Source organism: Mustela nivalis (assembly GCF_964662115.1).
Source record: "Mustela nivalis genome assembly, contig: HAP1_SCAFFOLD_1400, whole genome shotgun sequence".
Lineage (NCBI taxonomy): Eukaryota > Metazoa > Chordata > Mammalia > Carnivora > Mustelidae > Mustela > Mustela nivalis.
Window position 1 is genome coordinate 80,130 of NW_028135264.1, and position 22,698 is coordinate 102,827.

The 22,698-nt window shown below is 37.2% G+C and overlaps 1 protein-coding gene across 1 annotated transcript in view; it reads right to left on the reverse strand.

The window, feature by feature from the left end:
* Nucleotides 1–22,698, reverse strand: part of LOC309857840 (centlein-like) — a gene marked incomplete at both ends in the record, with an annotated part of 132,223 nt that overhangs the window by 75,355 nt on the left and 34,170 nt on the right. The window contains 2 exons of the mRNA XM_082750592.1: nt 15–209; nt 18,599–18,761. Of these exons, the coding sequence (XP_082606718.1) occupies nt 15–209; nt 18,599–18,761 (358 nt within the window). The remainder of the gene's footprint in view (nt 1–14; nt 210–18,598; nt 18,762–22,698) is intronic.

Consider the following 22,698-nt stretch of genomic DNA (forward strand, 5'->3'; position numbering starts at 1 on the left):
AAAATGTCTCTTACCTGTTCCAAGTGCTCTGAACCACTGTCTTGCGGTAAAGGATAGGGTGCTCCTTGTGATTCCTGAAGCTTTTCTTTTAATTTAATGTTTTCTTGTTCTTTTTGAAACAGCTGATCCTGAAGACTAACAACACTTTGCCGGAGCATAGCTTCACTTGATTTTGTGGTTTCAAAGCAAATATGTAATTCATTGTAAAGCTGTTTCAAAAAATACCACATTTATTAATAATCAATTAGTAGTCACGTCTGTATAAATATGCATACACACATATACATATCTATAAAGACTATATATGACATACTACTTGCCCTGAAGTGATTTTAATACTCTATAGAGGAAACAAGCTATAAACAGATGAAAAACTAAATAATATAATCCAATAGCAACATAAAACTACAACTGACATTTAAAAGGCAGTAGTACTGGCTAGTACAATATAGGAAAAGTGTGCTAAACTCCTAAGAAGAATAAAAACACTTTAAGCTAATTATATGTTCAACTTAGAGTACTTTATGTAAAAGAAAGGACCTGAAGTGAGCTATGATACTGTTACAGGAACTGAATGAAAACAAAAAGTCATTCCAAAGGTGGCAGAAATGTGAAAACATTAGGTACAGTTACAAGAAGGGACAGAAAGGAAGCATAAGCTCTATCAGTAACTGAACCCAATATGTACATCTGAAAGAAAAACCAAGAGTCTTTCACTGAGAGTTCATTAAGGTTGACTGATACATTCCCATTTTGTATAAATTAGCATCTACGGCTGCAGCACGGGAGGTGAGGGCAGAGGAATAGCAAGAGACAGGCAGTAAGAGCACAGAGTGTAGACTCCTGGAAGGTGCACTTGTTCCTGCAGGCAACAGGGGGTAACTGAAGACCTTCAACAGAGTGTGATACAACAGAAGCAATGTTCTGAAGGCATGACAGATAACTTTTCAATTTTTTTTTTTTAAGATTTTATTTATTCATTTGACAGAGATCACAAGTAGGCAGAGAGGCAGGCAGAGAGAGACGTGGAAGCAGGCTCCCCACTGAGCAGAGAGCCCGATGTGGGGCTTGATCCCAGGACCCTGGGATCACGACCTGAGCTGAAGGCAGAGGCTTAACCCACTGAGCCACCCAGGCGCCCCAACTTTTCAATTTTTTGACTCAAGGAAACACGAACTTAAAAATTTAAAATGAGAATTTATTAATACTGTGAGACAGCATATGGTATGTATGTAAGTGGTTTCATGTACAGACACGTATAGTTAACAATAGTATTCCACCAATACTCATGAACTTACATGGTAAGGAAACTCCTAAATAATGATTGTGATGTGGTGATGTGAGGCATAATTCAATTTGTGGTAACTAATTCACATAAGGAGTGTCTATTTGCTGATGACACTGGGAAAGTGACCCAAGAATTAAGACTTTTTTTTTTTTTTTTTTAAAGTAAGGCTAATAGTGAGATAGTGAGATCTTTATAACAAAAGCAAAATCCCTCAGGGTTTTTGCTCCAATTTGAGAGTTTGTGAAATCCCCAAATTCAAAATGATGTAGCTAATACACTAGTTTTTTAGGTTTGCTCATCTAATTGAAGACTGGGAGAATCTTCCATTAGCTAGCCTTGCCTCATGGAAGAAACTTAACTACACAAAAGATGGCAGAGTACATTTCTGTATATATGCTATACTTTAATTTTTTAAACTGTAAAACTTAATAAGGATTGTAAAGCCTCTTTTCTTTGCTTTTTCTTAGACATATACCTTGTCATAAACATAAGATTCACCAAGCCATTCCTCTGACACAATATGCCCAATATTCCTTTTATGTTCTATAAGGGATCGTACCACTATGTTATTATAGTTATTTCAAATAACCCATTTTATTTTACAGCCAAAGTCTAAGCAATTTTTATAAAGGAAAGTTGCCATTATGATTTATATAGAATTTCAGGACACGAATTTGTACTTTCCCTCCCAATTACCTTTATACCAGGGAGTATGTCCAATGTCCTGTCCACAGTTTATACCATAAATCTAGGAGGGAAGAGAGAGTAGGAACCTGACCACTTTGAGGAACAATGAAGAGATCAGAGTGGGCCTTATAGTGACCTACCTCAGCTGTGTTGCCGCTTTCATGAGTGAGTTGAGGTGGAAAAGAAAAAAAAAATGTGGAGACAGAGCTAAGGTGTCTAGAGAGATCTGAAGCTAGGATGAATGAAGGTCTGCCTAACAGCATTCGCAGTCACTTACTCAGTTTAAAGATTATATAACTACTTTCTCTCTTATTTGTATGCTTTCTTAATACTAGCTGGCTTTTACCCAGCAAAAATTAATCTTTCTGGAAGAAAATAATACAAAAAATAAATATGTAAATATTTAAAATAATAAAGAATTTACAAATAGCTAATTATACCTCATTTGAAAAATATTTTAAAAATGATTTATAGATTTCAAACATTTGACAGTCTCATGAACATTGATTGTTGCCTAAGAAAAACTCACGGTTTTCCTTCCACTTGCCCAAAGAACAGGAAAAATGATAGCATGTGGTCAGGACTAAGGACCAATCTACTGACCATTAGTGCCAAGGGTGTGGTATATTTCTTTAAGTGTCATGTCTTGGGATCTTTCTTCAAAGTTAATAAGGTTCTGGGCCTATTCATACATGAAAGAAGTCTTTGTCTTAAAGTCTCTTCTCTTGTCTTCTCTCATGTCTCCCTCCTCTTCTGCTTCTGTAAGAATGGAAGATGTTCTCTTCTAATGTTCTCCACTTTGTTCTCTCTGCCATGCAATTTACACAGGTATACTCCTATTCAGCTGTCCTGGCTTGATCTGATATGACGAGTGGGCAACTCTAAACACTGAGGCAAACTTTCTTTCTCTGAAAATATCCATTCTTCCAAGCAGCAGATGGAAAGAATTAAAAAGCCTGGAACAGGGGGTGGAGTCAAGATGGCAGATAAGTAGCAGGCTGAGACTACTTCAGGTAGCAGGAAATCAGCTAAATAGCTTATCTAAAGATTGCAAACACCTACAAATCCAACGGGAGATTGAAGAGAAGAAGAACAGCAGTTCTAGAAACAGAAAATCGACCACTTTCTGAAAGGTAGGACTGGCAGAGAAATGAATCCAAAGCGACAGGAAGATAGACTGTGGGGGGAGGGACCGGCTCCCAGCAAGCAGCCGAACAACAGAGCACAAAATTAGGACTTTTAAAAGTCTGTTCCGCTGAGGGACATGGCTCCAGAGGCTAAACCAGGGTGAAGCCCATGTGCGGTCAGCGTGGCCTCAGGTCCTGCAGGGTCACAGAAGGATCGGGGGTGTCTGAGTGTCACAGAGCTTATAGGTATTAGAACAGGAAAGCCGGCTACAGAGACAGAGCGGAGGAGTGAGCACTCAACTCAGGGTTACCTTGAACCAGTCGCAGGCTCGGTGAGCTCAGAGCGTAGCCGGAGGCCAGGGAGACAAGAGTAATTGGGCGCTATTCTCTTAGGGCGCACTGAGGAGTGGGGCCCCAAGCTATCAGCTCCTCTGGACCAGAGACTGGGAGGCCACCATTTTCACTCCCGTCCTCTGGAACTCTATGGAAAGTGCTCAGGGGACAAAACCTCCTGAAAGCAAACCCAAGAAGATTACTCAGCCTGGCCCCTGGTAAGGGCGGTGCAATTCCACCTGGAGAAAAACCCTTGAGAATCACTACAACAGGCCCATCCCCCAGGAGATCAACAAGAAATCGAGCCAGGACCAAGTTCACCTACCAAGGAGTGCAGCGGATTTCCAGAGGAGGAAGCAAAGCACGGAACTCATGGCTTTCTCCCCATGATTATTTAGTCTCACAGTCAATTTAATTTTTTTTTTCTTTTTCAAATTTTTTTCTTCTTCTGCTAAATTTTTTTTAACTTTTACCCTTTTCTTTTTTAATGTTTTTTAACTAGTTTATCTGATATATATTTTTTCTTTATTTTTTATATTCTTTCTTTGTTTTCTTTTTTTAATTGTTTCTTTTTTTTTTTCCTGAACCTCTTTTTATCCCCTTTCTCCCCACCCCCCCCACGATTTGGGATCTCTTCTGATTTGATTAAAGCATATTTTCCTGGGGTTGCTGCCACCCTTTTAGTATTTTACTTGTTCCTTCATATATATACTCTTATCTGGACAAAATGACAAGGTGGAAAAATTCACCACAAAAAAAAAAAAAGAACAAGAGGCAGTACCGAAGGCTAGGGACATAATCAATACAGACATTGGTAATATGTCAGATCTAGAGTCCAGAATGATGATCTCAAGGTTCTAGCCTGGCTTGAAAAAGGCATGAAAGATATTAGAGAAACCCTCTCAGGAGATATAAAAACCCTTTCTGGAGAAATGAAAGAACTAAAATCTAACCAAGTTGAAATAAAAAAAGCTATTAATGAGGTGCAATCAAAAATAGAGGCTCGCACTGCAAGAATAAATGAGGCAGAAGAAAGAATTAGCAATATAGAAGACGAAATGACAGAGAATAAAGAAGCTGAACAAAAGAGGGACAAAGAGCTACTGGACCACGAGGGGAGAATTCGAGAGATAAGTGACACCATACGATGAAACAACATTAGAATAATTGGGATTCCAGAAGAAAAAGAAATAGAGAGGGGAGCAGAAGGCATATGGGAGAGAATTACGGGAGAGAATTTCCCTAACATGGCAAAGGAAACAAGCATCAAAATCCAGGAGGTACAAAGAACACCCTGCAAAATCAGTAAAAATAGGTCCACACCCGGTCACCTAATAGGAAAATTTACAAGTCTTAGTGACAAAGAGAAAATCCTGAAAGCAGCCCAGGAAAAGAAGTCTGTAACATACAATGGTAAAAATATTAGATTGGCAGCTGACTTATCCACAGAGACCTGGCAGACCAGAAGGAGCTGGCATGATATATTCAAAGCACTAAATGAGAAAAACATGCAGCCAAGAATACTATATCCAGCTAGGTTATCATTGAAAATAGAAGGAGAGATTAAAAGCTTCCAGGACAAATAAAAACTGAAAGAATTTGCAAACACCAAACCAGCTCTATAGGAAATATTGAAAGGGGTCCTCTAAGCAAAGAGAGAGCCTAAAAGTAGTAGATCAGAAAGGAACAGAGACAATATACAGGAACAGTGACCTTACAGGCAATACAATGGCACTAAATTCATATCTCTCAATAGTTACCCAGAATGTTAATGGGCTAAATGCCCCAATCAAAAGACACAGGGTATCAGAATGGATAAAAAACGAAAACCATCTATATGTTGCCTACAAGAAACTCAATTTAAACCCGAAGACACCTCCAGATTTAAAGTGAGGGGGTGGGAAGTAATTTACCATGCTAATGGACATCAGAGGAAAGCAGGAGTGGCAATCCTTATATCAGATCAATTCGATTTTAAGCCAAACACTATAATAAGAGATGAAGAAGGACACTATATCATACTCAAAGTATCTGTCCAACAAGAAGATCTTTCAATTTTAAGTATCTATGCCCCTAACGTGGGAGCAGCCAACTATATAAACCAATTAATAGCAAAATTAAAGAAACACATCAACAATAACACAATAAAAGTAGGGGACTTTAACACTCCCCTCACTGAAATGGACTGATCATCCAAGCAAAGGAAATAAAGGCCTTAAATGATACACTGGACCAGATGGACATCACAGATATATTTAGAACATTTCATCCCAAAGCAACAGAATACACATTCTTCTCTAGTGCACATGGAACATTCTCCAGAATAGATCACATCCTCGGTCCTAAATGAGGACTCAACTGGTATCAAAAGATTGGGATCATTCCCTGCATATTTCAGGCAACAATGCTCTGAAGCTAGAGCTCAATCACAAGAGGAAATTTGGAAAGAACCCAAATACATGGTGACTAAAACAGCATCCTACTAAAGAGTGAATGGGTCAACCAGGAAATTAAAGAAGAATTGAAAAAATTCATGGAAAAAATAAAAATGAAATCACAACAATTCAAAATCTATGGGACACAACAAAGGAAGTCCTGACAGGAAAATATATAGCGGTACAAGCCTTTCTCAAGAAACAAGAAAGGTCTCAGGTACAAAACCTAACCCTACACCTAAAGGAGCTGGAGAAAGAACAAGAAAGAAACCCTAAACCCAGCAGGAGAAGAGAAATCATAAAGATCAGAGGAGAAAACAATGAAATAGAAAGCAAAAAAACAATAGAACAAATCAACGAAACTAGGAGCTGGTTCTTTGAAAGAATTAGTAAGATTGATAAACCCCTGGCCAGACTTATCAAAAAGAAAAGAGAAAGGACCCAAATAAATAAAATAATGAATAAAAGAGGAGAGATCACAACTAACACCAAAGAAATACAGACAATTATAAGAACATACTATGAGCAACTCTACACCAACAAATCTGACAATCTGGAAGAAACAGATGCATTCCTAGAGACATATAAATTACCACAACTGAACCAGGAAGAAATAGAAAACTTGAACAGACCCATAACCAGTAAAGAGATTGAAAAGGTCATCAAAAATCTCCAAACAAACAAAAGCCCAGGGCCAGACGGTTCCCGGGGGAATTCTACCAAACATTTAAAGAAGAACTAATTCCTATTCTCCTGAAGCTGTTCCAAAAAATAGAAATGGAAGGAAAAGTTCCAAACTCATTTTACGAGGCCAGCATCACCTTTATTCCAAAACCAGACAAGGATCCCATCAAAAAAGATAGCTACAGACCAGTATCCTAGATGATCACAGATGCGAAAATTCTCACCAAAATACTAGCCAATAGCATTCAACATTACATTAAAAGGATTATTCACCACAACCAAGAGGGATTTATTCCAGGGCTGCAAGGTTGGTTCAACATCCACAAATCAATCAATGTGATACAACACAATAAAAGAAAGAACAAGAACCATATGATACTCTCAAAGATGCTGAAAAAGCATTTGACAAAGTACAGCATCCCTTCCTGATCAAAACTCTTCAAAGTGTAGGAGAGAGGGCACATACCTCAATATCATCAAAGCCATCTATGAAAAACCCACCGCAAATATCATTCTCAATGGAGAAAAACTGAAAGCTTTTCCGCTAAGGTCAGGAACACGGCAGGGATGTCCATTATCACCACTGCTATTCAACATAGTACTAGAAGTCCTAGCCTCAGCAATCAGACAACAAAAGGAAATTAAAGGCATCCAAATCAGCAAAGAAGAACTCAAACTATCACTCTTCGCAGACGATATGATACTATATGTGGAAAACCCAAAAGACTCCACTGCAAAACTGCTAGAACTTGTATAGGAATTCAGGATATAAAATCAATGCACAGAAATCAGTTGCATTTCTCAACACCAACAACAAGACAGAAGAGAAATTAAGGAGTCAATCCCATTTACAACTGCACCCAAAACTATAAGATACCTAGGAATAAACCTAACCAAAGAGGCCAAGAATCTATACTCAGAAAACTATAAAGTACTCATGAAAGAAATTGAGGAAGACACAAGGAAATGGAAAAATGTTCCATGATCCTGGATTAGAAGAATAAATATTGTGAAAATGTCTATGCTACCTAAAGCAATCTATACATTTAATGCAATTCCTATCAAAATACAATCCATTCTTTTCAAAGAAATGGAACAAATAATGCTAAAATTTATATGGAACCAGAAAAGACCTCGAATAGCCAAAGGGATATTGAAAAAGAAAGCCAACGTTGAATTCCGGACTTCAAGCTCTATTACAAGTCTGTCATCATCAAGATAGCATGGTAGTGGCACAAAAACAGACACATAGATCAATGGAACAGAATAGAGAGCCCAGAAATAGACCTTGAACTCTATGGTCAACTAATCTTCGACAAAGCAGGAAAGAATGTCCAATGGAAAAAAAGCAGCCTCTTCAATAAATGGTGTTGGGAAAATTGGACGGCCACATGCAGAAAAATGAAATTGGACCATTTCCTTACACCACACACGAAAATAGACTCAAAATGGATGAAGGACCTCAATGTGAGAAAGGAATCCATCAAAATCCTTGAGGAGAACACAGGCAGCAACCTCTTCGATCTCAGCCGTAGCAATGTCTTCCTAGGAACATCACCAAAGGCAAGGGAAGCAAGAGCAATAATGAATTATTGGTATTTTATCAAGATCAGAAGCTTTTGCACAGCAAAGGAAACAGTTAACAAAACCAAAAGACAACTGACAGAATGGGAGAAGATATTTGCAAATGACTTATCAGATAAAGGACTAGTGTCCAAAATCCATAAAGAACTTAGCAAACTCAACACCCAAAGAACAAATAATCCAATCAAGAAATGGGCAGAAGACATGAACAGACATTTCTGCAAAGAAGACATCCAGATGGCCAACAGACACATGAAAAAGTGCTCCATATCACTCGTCATCAGGGAAATCAAATCAAAACCACAATGAGATATCACCCTACCCCAGTCAGGATGGCTAAAATTAATAAGTCAGGAAATGACAGATGCTGGTGAGGATGCAGAGAAAGGGGAACCCTCCTACACTGTTGGTGGGAATGCAAGCTGGTGCAGCCACTCTGGAAAACAGCATGGAGGTTCCTCAAAATGTTGAAAATAGAACTACCCTATGACCCAGAAATTGCACTACTGGGTATTTACCCTAAAGATACAAACGTAGTGATCTTAAGGGGCACGTGCACCCGAATGTTTATAGCAGCAATGTCCACAATAGCCAAACTATGGAAAGAACCTAGATGTCCATCCACAGATGAATGGATCAAGAAGATGTGGTATATATACACAATGGAATACTATGCAGCCATCAAAAGAAATGAAATCTTGCCATTTGCGACGACGTGTATGGAACTAAAGGGTATCATGCTTAGCGAAATAAGTCAATTGGAGAAAGACAACTATCATATGATCTCCCTGATATGAGGAAGTGGAGATGCAACATGGGGGATTAAGAGGGTAGGAGAAGAATAAATGAAACAAGATGGAATTGGGAGGGAGACAAACCATAAGTGACTGTTAATCTCACAAAACAAACTGAGGGTTTCTGGGGGCAGGGGGAGTTGGGAAAGGGAGGTGGAATTATGGACATTGGGGACGGTATGTGTTATGGTGGGTGCTGTGAAGTGTGTAAACATGGCGATTCAGAGACCTATACCCCTGAGGATAAAAATATATTATATGTTTTAAAAAAATTAAAAAAAAAAAAAGCCTGGAACAGATGATCTAGATCAGCTCTGCTCCAGGAATTGGTACCAACTCTTATTCCTCAGTACTTACTCCAAATACACATTTCCTACTTACTATTTTCTTTCATGGCTGATCGGACTTCACTTATTCAGTAGCAAGGAGACCACTCACTTGTGGACTTAGAGTACAAGCAGCAAAGATAGCCCTCCAGCCATTTTTAACTCAAGCCCCCAGGCCATCAGTAAACTTGGCTACAAATAAAAGTCTTCAGGGAGGCTAAGTCTATTTTCATTTCTGAAGTGTTTTTGGGTGACAATGCCTCAGGTTAATAGAAGGTTTATTTCTCTTGGAGATCCCGCAAAAACGCAATGGTATAGGATGTTCCAGTCCCGTTAAATGCTATTTTTTAAAATAAATTTTTAAAAAGACATCTATTTATTTATTTGACAGAGAGAGAGAGAGATCACAAGCAGGCAGAGAGGCAGGCGGAGAGAGGAGGAAGAAGGCTCCCTGCCGAGCAGAGAGCCCGACGCGGAACTCCATCCCAGGACCCTCAGATCATGACCTGAGCCGAAGGCAAAGGCTTTAACCCACTGAGCCACCCAGGTGCCCCTGTTAAATGCCATTTTGTTCTCATCTCATTAAGAATAGTAGAGTGAGTTAGTAAAGTTCTCAAGTGAGTAAATTAGGTAATACAACAAATTAACTCATCTGCATTGGTTTAGTCATTGGAGTTCGTAACTTTTTCTTTATTAGCAGTAACAGTTTCTTACAATGGTTTTCAGAGAGGCTCTTTAGTCTACAAATTCTTTCCTCTAATAGTCCATAAAACCAAAATGGATCAGAATTTTTTCCAAGATTCTGGCCTATGAAAACATTTAATCATATACTTCCATCTATACAAGTATTAATCATCATAATTCATAATCCAGGATGCTTACTATTCTCGATGCTGTTTTCTGTTGAAGAAATTAAAGTTTAAAAAGTTAAGAGAAATTTCAGGGGACAGAATGCAAGTTATCTCCAGTAATAGGACCCCAAACTCCAAGTTCTTTAATTTTCAGGGACTTATACCAAAGTACTCTTCTTCCCTTATTTTTATTAGTGTTAAGGAGCAAGCTATTTTGTTAACCTTAACAATTTTGGAAGTGGATATGCTCTGTGACCCAATGACTGATTTGCTTAAAGAATAAAATTTTCCCTATTTAGTAAGTATACTGTTTGCTATTATAACTGAGACAATAAATTCTCCCATTGAAAACTGTTTGTAGCAGAAAAATTAGGGAAAAAACTGATTTAACATGCAATTTAAACTAAAATAGTGTATATCCTAAATCCTTATTTTCCCAAATTGATATTGCCTGCATCATAGAATTATCATTAAATAGAACAAAAAGTGATAAAACACATATGCAGTACCTCAAAGATGTTAGATGGTATAGAAATCATAAAAGTTGATACAATCCTTACCTGTAGTTAATCAAACACATATATAAATGGCAATGCAAATGTAGAAAAACAAAACTTCCCCCTACAGAAGGAACAATGTGGTCAGGGTCATGAATTCTTAGTTGGTCCTTGTGGTTCTGTACCTCCCATAACCCACTCCCTGGTTGAGTGTCTTGCTAATGGCTTTAGCAGAAACTACCTGGCATCGTGAGGTTTGCTTGTAGTTAATGTAAACTTGTTATAGGTACTTGCCGTCATCTGACTAGGTACTGATGTATTAATCCTATTGTGGTCTGCGTTATAAATGCTTGTAAGATGTGGAATAAAATTGGCACTGTTGGACATCAAAAAACAAACAACAACAACAAAAAAAAAAATACTTAGATAAATGGCTACATGCTAAGAGGAAGAAAACACACAAGCTTACTTTCATTTCTCTTGATGGGTGTGTATCCTCCAGAGAAGCCCTCCACATTATTAGGTTTTGTGTATGAGACTAATGATTTGTTAAGGGAACCTCTGGGAAAATATGACTTCCCTGTGCTCAAAGTTTTCAGTTTTCTCTCTTCATCATTGTCTCCTCTACACATTCCTCTCAACCTACCACTGAGGGTAACCGATTTTATCTTTTCTGACAATGAAATGAATACTATGAAATAAATCAACTTAATAAATTGGTTAAAGGAGAAATGGGAGGGAAAGCAAAAAAACAACAACAAAAAACAAGAGAAAATTGAGAGAAAGAGGAAAAAGAAACTCGATTAGAAACAGTAAGTTAGAAGACCTAACTCTTCAAAAAGTAAGTTTAGTAAGAACTTGAGATAAACTATTAGTGTAACTTTTATTCAACTCACCTGAGTATTACCCCAATTATTACTTGTAAGTAATAAAATTAATGTGAAAATATATTTGAAAATCTTACTTTTAAGTAAACAATTTCATCTAGTTGTTGCATGGATTATTAGACTACTCAAATTTATTGGAAAAAATCTAGAAAAATACATGTGATGAGGAATAAACATAAGTATTAAGTAAAATCCTTCAGGATTAGAATGAATAATTAACTTGACATAATGAATACTACAGGTCTAAACAGTAGCATACTGCTTATTTTTGAGAAAGAAGGTAGTGTGATCATTCACAAATTTCAGCATTCTGAATTCCACCACTAATATATTTTTCTGGGGACAAAACATATATAAGAAAAAAATCTGAAGAAAGTAAAAAAATTAAAAATTGTAATGCCATAGCAAAATAAAAGAAACCAAATTTTTATAATCAGGAGAATGAGTGGCTGAAGGAGGATGATGGGAGTCCTTTTCACAGAGGATGATAACATGCTAGGATCCCTTTTCACCAGAAAGAATGCAATGGAATTTTTTTTTTTTTTTTTAAAGTAAACTCTATACCCAATAGGGGCTGGAACTCATGACCCTGAGATCCATGCTCTACTGACGGAGTCAGCCAGGTGCCCAGCAATGGAATCCTTTAAGTAACATAAGTAACTTAGATATCAAGATAAACTTCCCACCATTAAAATTATTGAACATTGAAAGAATTTTGATAAGAATGAACAATGGAAGTTTATAGAATTTATTTGCATAATCCTTTAAAGATAGGACCACATTATTCCATGTATAATGGAATTACACACTGGGCTTTATAACAGAGTTTAATATTGTGGGTTCTGAAACCAAGATTATGTAGATTTGAATTCTACCACCTTTCAACAATACTTTCAGCCTCAGCTACTTGATCTATAAATTAATAAGGAATGATAATACACCACATAGGGTTGGTATGAAACTTAAACAGTGAAACAAAAGGCCTTTTCCCACTTGTTGATACATAATATGCTCAAGAAATGTTAACCATTATTATACAGTTGCTGGACATGACTTAATTTGGACCTCAATCCACATAATACATTTCTGAAATAATGTGTATAAATGGAAACACAGATTCTCCTTGGCTTATCATAAAATTTTATATTCCTTACTTAGGATTATGCCCCAACTGGATAGCATTTCTACTTGTTTTCTTAGTTTCTCCATACTTTTATACCATTCAGAACCATTTACTCACCCAAATAGTTAAAAGTTAAATGGGCTGGGATGATATTTATTTATTTATTTATTCTTTTTTAAACATTTTATTTATTTATTTGACAGACAGAGATCACAAGTAGGCAGAGAGGCAGGCAGAGAGAGACAGAAAAGAGGAAGCAGGCTCCCTGCAGAGCAGACAGCCCGATGTGGGGCTCGATCCCAGGACTCTGGGATCATGACCTGAGCCGAAGGCAGAGGCTTTAACTCACTAAGCCACCCACGTGCCCCTGGGATGATATTTATATTACGATAGAAAAATATGCCTACAAAGCTTAAAAATAGTTCCACTGAAAAAAAACTATGATTTTTTTTTTTTAAACTGCACAATCCAAAGTGGGATATCATCGTATACAACTCCTTAAGGTTCAATAATTTAACACTTCTGGGTCATTTCTCAAGTGGCAGGCAAGTTGCCTTCAAACTTCATGATCCCCTGTGCATTCTCAACATTAACTAACTTAAACAAGACTATCTTTATGTATGAACGAACAAGAATAAACTGTATGCTATTAAATGTTCTTACTGGCTTTTTCATAAAAGGAATGGTTCCCTGGCCCTGTGGGTGTGTGCTTCTGTGTCTATGTCTGCACATTCAATATTCTCCAATGAATACTAATAGTCTGAACTGACAATAAAGAGAGATGTTTATTGCAGCTTTATTTATAATAGTAAAAATTTTTTAAAAACAGTAGTAAAAATTTTAAACAAAATACATTATCGACACTGGAAATACAGTTAAATTATATTATTATTTCCAAAGTAGTTATATGTCATGATATTGTTTTAATATAATGTAGTAAAGTAATGAAGTTAAAGATATTAGTGTATCCACAGATATGTCAAAATGCATTTTAAAAAACTAAGAAAATATTTGAATGTTAACAATATTTGCCTCTTAGAGATGGAATTAGTAAAAAAAAAATTGTGTTTTTATGAATAACTATTTACACATAGACTAGCAAGGGAAAAATAACTGTAATATTTACTAACCACAGGCAAAATTTACAAAATATAAATAAATAATCAAGAACTTCTGAATTGAGTTGAGTAGTTGAGTATACTAATAAAAACCTTATGAATAGGGGTGCCTGGGTGACTCAGATGGTGAAGTGTATGGCTTCAGCTCAGGTCATGTCTCAAGCGCCTGGGATCAAGTCCTACAACAGCTCCCAGCTCAGCAGGGAGTTTGCTTCTCCTTCTCCCTCTCCCACTACTTTTGCTCTCTCTTTCTGTCTATCAAAAGAATAATAACAAAGGAACAATAACTTTCAAATTAAAATACTACAATGAGAATTAAAATTTCAAAAAGTATCAAGTCAAAAATTAGTCAAGTTCCCTCCTATACTACACCCCTAAGAGGTAACTTCTGAGGAACAAGAAAAAAGGAAAAGGAATTCAAAGCAGAAAAAAAAAAGGACAAAAAGGAAACTAGACATAAAAGAAAGTAAGCCAGATCTTTAAAGCAGCAGATGTCAGTTTGCTCTTTTTTTCCCACCTCTATACTATTCATAAGCACAACATATTCCCATCACCTTTCTCATTATCTAGAATGATTTTTGGAGCAGATGGTCTTAATCCTGGGCAAATGTGTGTGTCAGGTTTCAAAAAGTATCCCAGATCAAGGCTGAAGTTATGACAAGTTCTCCAAATTGGAGTGATAAGCTCTACCTCTCCAAATTTAGTAAGGGTTTTGACTAGGGAATTTATGGCTTGAGGTAGAGTTCATATAAGAAGAGTTATTAAGAAACTAATTCATTTCGCTGAAGTCTTATCTTCTCAGAATAAATATCACTGGTATCACTTCATCAAGGAGAGTCTCTAATCCCTAACCTAGGACAGGAACAGGCAGCAGGTATGTACTTCTACCATTACAACATACATCATTCTTATTCCTCCTACTCAGTATCAGTGAGCAATTAGCTTTTATGTTATAAGATGTAAAGAATAAAGGCAGTAAAAAGACCACCTATGCAGATAACAGGGGACAGTGTTTAGGCAGCGAAAGCAAGTGCAAAGACCTTGAGGTTGGATGTTCAAGGGAAAAGGCAAAATTAAGTGTGGCTGCAATGGAGAGATTAAGGAGAAGAAATGGCAAAGATGAGATCAGAAAGGTGATGCAGAGCCAGATCATGTATGGTCTCCCAGGTTGTAGTAAGAACTTGGGTTTTTTACTTTTATGAGACAGGAAACCACTGGAGGGAGCTGAATAAAGGATTTAATTTGACTTAGGAAGTTAAAGCAAAAACATCCAGGCATCTGTGTTGAGAATGGACTCAAAGGGGATTAAGGTCAGGAGCATAGAAACAAAGTGGGAAACTACTGCAGTAGCCCTTGTAATAATGAGAGTGGTTTGGACAGAATGGTGACAGCACATTCTTTTGCATAGTGAAAGTAGCATAAATTCAAATACATACTGAAGGCAGAGTGCACAAGAGTTTAGTTTTGAAGATGTGAAGTCTGAGATGCCCATTAGGCATCTAGTTAAGAAGTTAAGAAATGTTAAGGAGATAATTACATATATTCTTTCCTAAAGTTCAGTTTAGAGATGCAGAGTAGATAATCAAATTTGGGGGGCATCAGCATATGGACAATTTTGATTTTGAAAGCCCAGGTGACTGGATAAAATCAACTAGGGTGTGAGTTTAAACACAGGAAAAAAAAAAGACATCCTAAGATTTGGGCCTGAGACATAACATTGAGGTGATACGGAGACAAGGAAAAAACCAGAAAGGAACTGAAAAGGAACAGCTAGAATGGAAGGAAGAAAGTGACACAATTGGAAGTGCCTGCAAGCCAGGAGGGATAGAAAAAAAAGGAAGTATTTTCTAGGCACAGAGAGTCATTAATTGAGACACATGTTGCCAATAAGTGAAATAAGATAAAGATTGATATATGATCATTGAACTGAGCGATGTGGGGGTCACAGGTAAATCTGAAGACAAATTTTAGCAGAGGGAAAGGGACAAACACTTGACTGGAGCTGGTTCAGTAGAGAAGAGGACGGGAGTGAACTTTGGGAAAAAATAAGTCTTTCAAGGAATATTGCTGGAAAAGGAAAGAAAAGAAGGAAGGGAAGAAAAGGACTATAGTGAGGTCAATACATGTTTCCTATTGTGTATTTTGTTCTCTCCCCCTGATCAGAAACATACCACCCTATTTGTATGTGAAGAGGAAAAAAATGATGCTATAGAAGAGAGGGGAAACATCTTCTGTGGACAAGTTTATAACAACAAAAAGTTGGAGAGGGAAACTTTAATAATCCTAAAACTAGACTGTAAATCCACACTATATATACTCATGCTAGAAGACTAAGAGGAGCAGGAGGAGAGCCAGAGCTCGATGGACTGTCATGGAAATACACCCAAGGCATATCACTTAAAAAATGACAAGTTTAAGCACAGTAAGGATAGTGTAAGTTCATAAATATTAAAATTATAATATGCCTACATTTGTGGTATGTGTGTATGTACACATACACACAGAGTCCCTAATGCAGAAAAATCTAGAATGACTACTCAAATGACTACCCCTGGGGAGGGGATGAAATGAGCTGGGGTGAGTGGAAGGGTACTTGAATCTGTTAGACTACCACTATCAGGACTTCTGTAGTATTATTTCAATAGCTTATAATAATGTGTTCTTGTAATGGTTGCATACTTAACAAAATGACTTAAAAATATTCCGTTCTTCTAGAGATACTCTTAAATATATTCAAATATTAAGAGTGGTTGCTTCTGAAGCAAGGGCTTTGGGTACAAGTGCAGAAGACTACTGTTTTGTCTCATACACTTGTGTGTTATTTGAAAGTTTATTATGAGCACGTAAGTAATACTTTGGTAACAATTATTTTAGTTAAAAATGCTTAATTACTCAGTTGTTCGAAATGATGTAGAATCTGCAAAAGTTCTCAGGTAGGTTATAAAAAAGATGATTGCTCTCTGCAGAGGTTGCTAAGGAAAAATCAACAAAAAACAATTAAGGCTGAAACATTTTATCTCAAACTTTTAGTTAACTATTAAAAAAAGTACTTAGCACACAAGATTGAAAAATGAAATAGCAAAGAAAACAATGCCTTTTTCCTCCTCTTTACCAAGTTCTTTCTTGCTGAGAGTAGAAACAGAAAAAGAAGTATTAGCACATAAGAGAAAAGGGTATGAGGCTTATTTTCAAGCAACTTTAAAGACATATTTGAATATAAATTGCCATAGTGGGGGACTTTAAAGCAAAAATTAAGAGAGAGAAATGTTTGAGGTAAATATACAAGTGAAAAACATGAAAATAATTAAAGTTGCTAATAATAACCAGTATTTTAAGTCATTTTATCAAGGGAAGCTAGTCTAGAAGCAAAAGTATACTGGGCAGTCCCACCACACAAAACAAAAAGGTGAAAAAAAAAAAAAAGGTGAAGCTGCTCTCTTCCAAGTGGAGAGAACAGGCATTACCCTTTCACTTGACATTGGCCACATCCTGGAATACAGAATACATAGTGAAAACCACTGTTCCAAAGCATTATTTAAAAATATACATTTAGGGGTGCAAGAGTGGCCAGTCGGCTGAGCGTCCCACTCTTGATTTTGGCTCAGGTCATGATCTCATGGCTGTGGGATCAAACCCCACGTGGAGCTCTGTGATCAGTGGGAAGTCTGCTTGTCTCCCTCCCTCTCTTGCTGCCCCTCCTCCCTTGCTCTCTTAAATAAATAAATACATCTTTAAAAATATATGCGTTTAAAGTTTACTTAATATTTACTATTACTACTGACATAAAATGTTAATTATAGATACTGGATTTTCATGGTCCTTTTTTAGGAGAAGAGTGAGTTAAACAGAAAAAACAACACAGATTGCCCTATTTAACCACTCTAAGCTTTGGCTGCCTCAACTATTACAACCAAATAAAATCAATCTTGTAAGACTGACCAATACAGAAACTAAATTATTTCTCTAAATAATCTGGTACACTACACAAAAAAATAAAAGTGTTTTTGTTTTTTTTAATTACTAGCCATAATTATTGTTGCTGAGTCAGTCAGCATACCTAAATAGCTGGGTAAGCCTTCTGGAGAGGCTCCTAAAACAACTGTAAAGCAAAATGACTATTTAAAAGAAACACACAGGGCACCTGGGTGGCTCAGTGAGTTAAACCCTCTGCCTTCAGCTCAGGTCATGATCCCAGAGTTCTGGGATCAAGGCCCGAATCAGGCTCCCTGCTCAGCAGGGATCCTGCTTCCTCTTCTCTCTCTGCTTGCCTCTCTGCCTACTTGTGACCTCTGTCCGTCAAATAAATGAATAAAATCTTTAAAAAATAAAAAATAAAAATAAATAAAAGAAACACACAAAATAGAGAAAAATCCTTGGAGAGTATTGATCCTGAGGACCTCATCAGCATACCCAACTGTGTTTGTGCAGGTTGGCCAATAAAATAATGCACAAAATTCTAAAATGATAGACTGCTTTATGCTTTAGGTCATAAACTAGAAACATAATTGATGAATAATTTCTCGTAATAGAAGGCTATGTAATTCCAATCCCCCTAGTCCTTCCTGGTTTGGGAGTTACAGTCAGGTATGTTTTATAGTAGATGTCAAAATTCCAATTTATAAAAACAATATCCCATAAAGCAAATTTGCTTCTACATTTTAAATATTTCAGCTTTAGTGGCCATAAAGAAAAGTCAAAAAATTTCAAATATTACCAGATTGAATTATATTTCATTTTTAATTCTGAAGAACCATAAAGAAGGGAATAGTAAAGAAGTGTTGAAATTGGAAAAAATTTGAATTCTATATATTTTTAGAAGTTCATACATATAAATTTACATTTTTATGACAGAATAAAAGCATACTTTTTGATATGATATACTTTCAGCTGTGTGAACATCTTCCTGATTCCTCAGGACTTTCTGCGTGTCCATATTCAGAACCTGAAGCTGCTGGATCAGCTCTGCCTGCTGGGCTGTATGCGCACTGTTCTGCTTGTAAAGGTTCTGCAGCTCCTGCAGCTCCTTCCTGTGCAAAGGAAGCAATAAATAGAGAGAGGCAGGAATAAAGATCATTTCAGCTAAATAACTGTATTCATTGAAGGTTATAGATCGTCTTCCAGTTCTCTCATCTACTGTTTTTCACTGCAGGCAAACATATTAATAAAAGAAATAACATATAAAGTATTTAATATTTCTCACATACACCTAGAAAGTATTGATGGAATGAATATGACTTTCAAAGCCAAATACTTATCAATTTTTTTATAGTCTGATAGTAATAAAAACCTTGGATATTCAGACATTATACCACCTTTTTTTTTTTTAAAGATTTTATTTATTTATTTGACGGAGAGAGATCACAAGCAGACGGAGAAGTAGGCAAAGAGAGAGAAAGATAGAGGGAAGCAGGCTCCCTGCCGAGCAGAGAGCCCGATGCGGGACTCGATCCCAGGACCCCAAGATCATGACCTGAGCTGAAGGCAGCGGCTTAATCCACTGAGCCACCCAGGTGCCCCTATACCACCTTCTTATTGAAAGTAAGTTACACTTCAGTTCCAAGAACTGATACATACCGATGTCAACAACAGTCATCAGTTATGAATAGTGGGTAAGTCAGAATTTCACTGTACACTATACAGAACTTTAAATGCATTAAAAGGAATCCCAAAGGGCAAGTAAAGTTTCAAACCAAAGTTCCTTAAAGGTTTGTAACCTCAGGGGTTTGGACTGAGATTCCTGTGACTCTTCTAATCCAGACTGAAGAAGAGATGGCGAGGGTGGGGAGCCAGAAGGAAGGAGAGCAAGACAAGGTAGACACCAGTCCTTCTACCCCACCCAGGGTGCAAGTGGTAAAGAGGAGGATAAATGAACTGGGGGTGGCAGTAATGATGACACTAAGGGTCCAGGAAAACTATGCTTCTGGGAAAGAAGTTACCAGAGTTCTGTGGGAGTGAATCTTAGGTGACACACATCGTATAAAACCGGAGTGTATTTTGTAGGTTCAGTTGGAAAAGAAAACCACAGAGATAGATTTCACAGAAATATACTTTATAATATGTATTCCAGAGACTGTATTTTTTAATGGAACTTTTATAAACTATTAACTTCAAACTGATAATTCATTCTCAGAAGTCTTAAAAGAAAGAAGGAACAAAAGAGATATGCAAATGGTTATTGAAAACAGATAAAAATCCACATGGAAGAATGGCTCTGCTTTTTAGAGGTTTAAAATATTGCTTTTCAAATACAACAACAACCCTTGCACCCATACAGATAGCTGAACATGCACCACCTGTCTCAGTTCTTTCTGACCACTACAGCAAAGTATCAGACCCTGGGTAGTTTTACAAACAATAGGAATTTGTTTTTCATAGTTCTGGAGTCTGGAGGTCAATGATCAGAGTGCAAAGTAAGGGCCCTCTTCTTAGTAGTAGACTTCCTGTTGTATCTTCACAGGGTAGACAGACATTAGGGAGCTCTGGAGGTCTCTTTTATAAGAATACTAATTCCGGGACGCCTGGGTGGCTCAGTTGGTTAAGCAGCGACCTTCAGCTCAGATCATGATCCCAGCGTCCTGGGATCGAGTCCCACATCAGGCTCCTTGCTTGTTCAGGGAGCCTGCTTCTCCCTCTGTCTCTGCCTGCCACTCTGTCTGCCTGTGCTTACTTGCTCTTGCTCCCTGTCTCTGACAAATAAAGACTTAAAAAAAAAAAAAAGAACACTAATCCCATTCAGGAGGACTGTATCCTTACCACCTAAACACCTTCCAAAGGCCCCCTTCCTAAAACCATCACATTATGTATTAGAATTTTAACATATTCATTTTGGGTGGATAAAAATATTCAGATTATAGCATCATCTTTCTGTAACTCTTCTAAAAAAACAAAACTTGCAGTAAATAACAGCTCAAAATCAGGAGAGGAGAAACAAGAGAATCAATAATGGCACAATGCCTGCAGGATAGGTAATGCTCAAAGAGAAGGGGAGAAGAGACCCACAGTAGTAATGCTTGCTGAGTACTATGATTTTTCAAGAATAACACTGGTAAAAACTATGGAAGAAGATAGGCTAAAATTCTATCAAGGTATATAGTCAAAATATACGTTAGCGAGGAGACCTAAGGAAAGATTGCATTTAGAATGGGGACATGATAAAGATTAAAAACACCATTTTTTTGGTGTAATGTGAAACAAAACAAATTCACTTCTCCAATGCTAGAAGACATTTGTTATTTCTTAAAGAAAAGATCACTATTTGGCTTGCATTTAAGGGTCATGTGGAACAAAATATATATATCGTTAATCAGAAAAAAAACATACTCGAGGGGTGCCTACATGGCTCAGTCAGTTAAGCATATGCCTTCAGCTCAGTCTTGATCACAGGGTCCTGGGATGGAGCCCGCTTCAGAATCCCTGCTAGTAGGGAGTCTGCTTCTCCCTCTGCCCCACCCCACACCCTGCTCATGCTCTCTCTCACTCTCCCTCCTTCATGTAAATGAATAAAATATTTAAAAGGAAAAAAAAGAACATACTCAAGAGTAGGGAAACACTCATACTATGAGGCACCTGAGGATTAAAAATCAACTAAAAAAAAAAAAAATCAACTAAGGGAATAGCATATCACTGTCTCTCATCTCATGCTATGTCCTGGGCACACTCCCAGTAAGTGGAGCAGAAGCATCATTTTACACTCTTACACTCTTCCTCTGTGTCTCCCCATGCCACCTTCTGAAAAGTAGATGAGATCAGGGTACACCAATGTTGCAAATATGAAATGTGGAACTTGACTGGTATCAAAGTAAGCAACAAACAAAGCTTACAAAAGGCATACCTCTAGACCACTAGCAAGCACTGAATTTGTCTAGATCTTTCCTTATTTGGAAACGAGTAAAGAAAAACAAACTGGACTTATTAAAAAAAGAATATTAAGAATTAAGATAAAAGGAATTTTATTATACATACTCAGAGGAAAAGTATACCTCTGAGAAGTTATTGAAGGAATTAGAAGGAAGGTCTAGAAAAAGTATGAATAAGAAATTATCACATCTCTCTGGATTATCAACAGAAAGACAAGATGTGAAGATGATCTTAATAAAGTTTCTGTAAAAGTGGGGACTTTTTTGTTTACTACTATAAACAGTGCACCTAAGACAGTTCCTGTCCCTTATTATATTTGTTAGTGTGGCAGACACATCTTACGCTTACATTCAGATTCAGCCTATACCTGACCCTTAACAATCTCATTCGCTTGCTCTGTCTCAGCTTATTAACTACCACTTCCACCTATGAAATGTACAGAGCTCATCTGGCTCCATCACTTGAAATCCACCAGCTGCATTCCTAGCATGTTTGTGCCATTTCCAGGTTAGGATAAATGCTACAACACAGGCATGGCATAGCAACTTTTACCAGTCAGAGAACACGAGAAGAAACCAGATAGATAACTTTCTCGCTTTCTCTTTTTCCATCTAATGGATGGCTCTAGAGCATGGTTTCTCTCCCACAGTCTGTCAAGAATCAAACTGGGTAGCAAATTCAGTGCACCTGCTTTCTCTTCAGGGCTCACCATGAAGCAGGAGCCAGCACAATAATGCATTTCCTTGAATCACTTTTTATCCTTGCCTGTCTCCTCCTCCTTCTCTTACTTTCCCCTGGAATTCAATCTCCCAAGTAAGTAATCAGGACTTAATGCTTCCCTCAGGCTCTGTTTTCTAGGATATATAGCATAAGATAGTTATTAAATGGATGAAATGAAAATCATAATATAAAGATAGCTAAAAAAAATGCTATGATAGTATCAAAACACATAATGAGAGCATTTATAAGGAAAATAAAAGCTATGGAAAATAAAATTAATTGGTAGTATCAAACCTGAGAAGTTCCTGTAGGCATGGATGAAAAGGAGTAAGGGGAGGTGTGGCTTGAACTGTCACAGTGCTGAGAACAAACATTTTCTCCTATCTC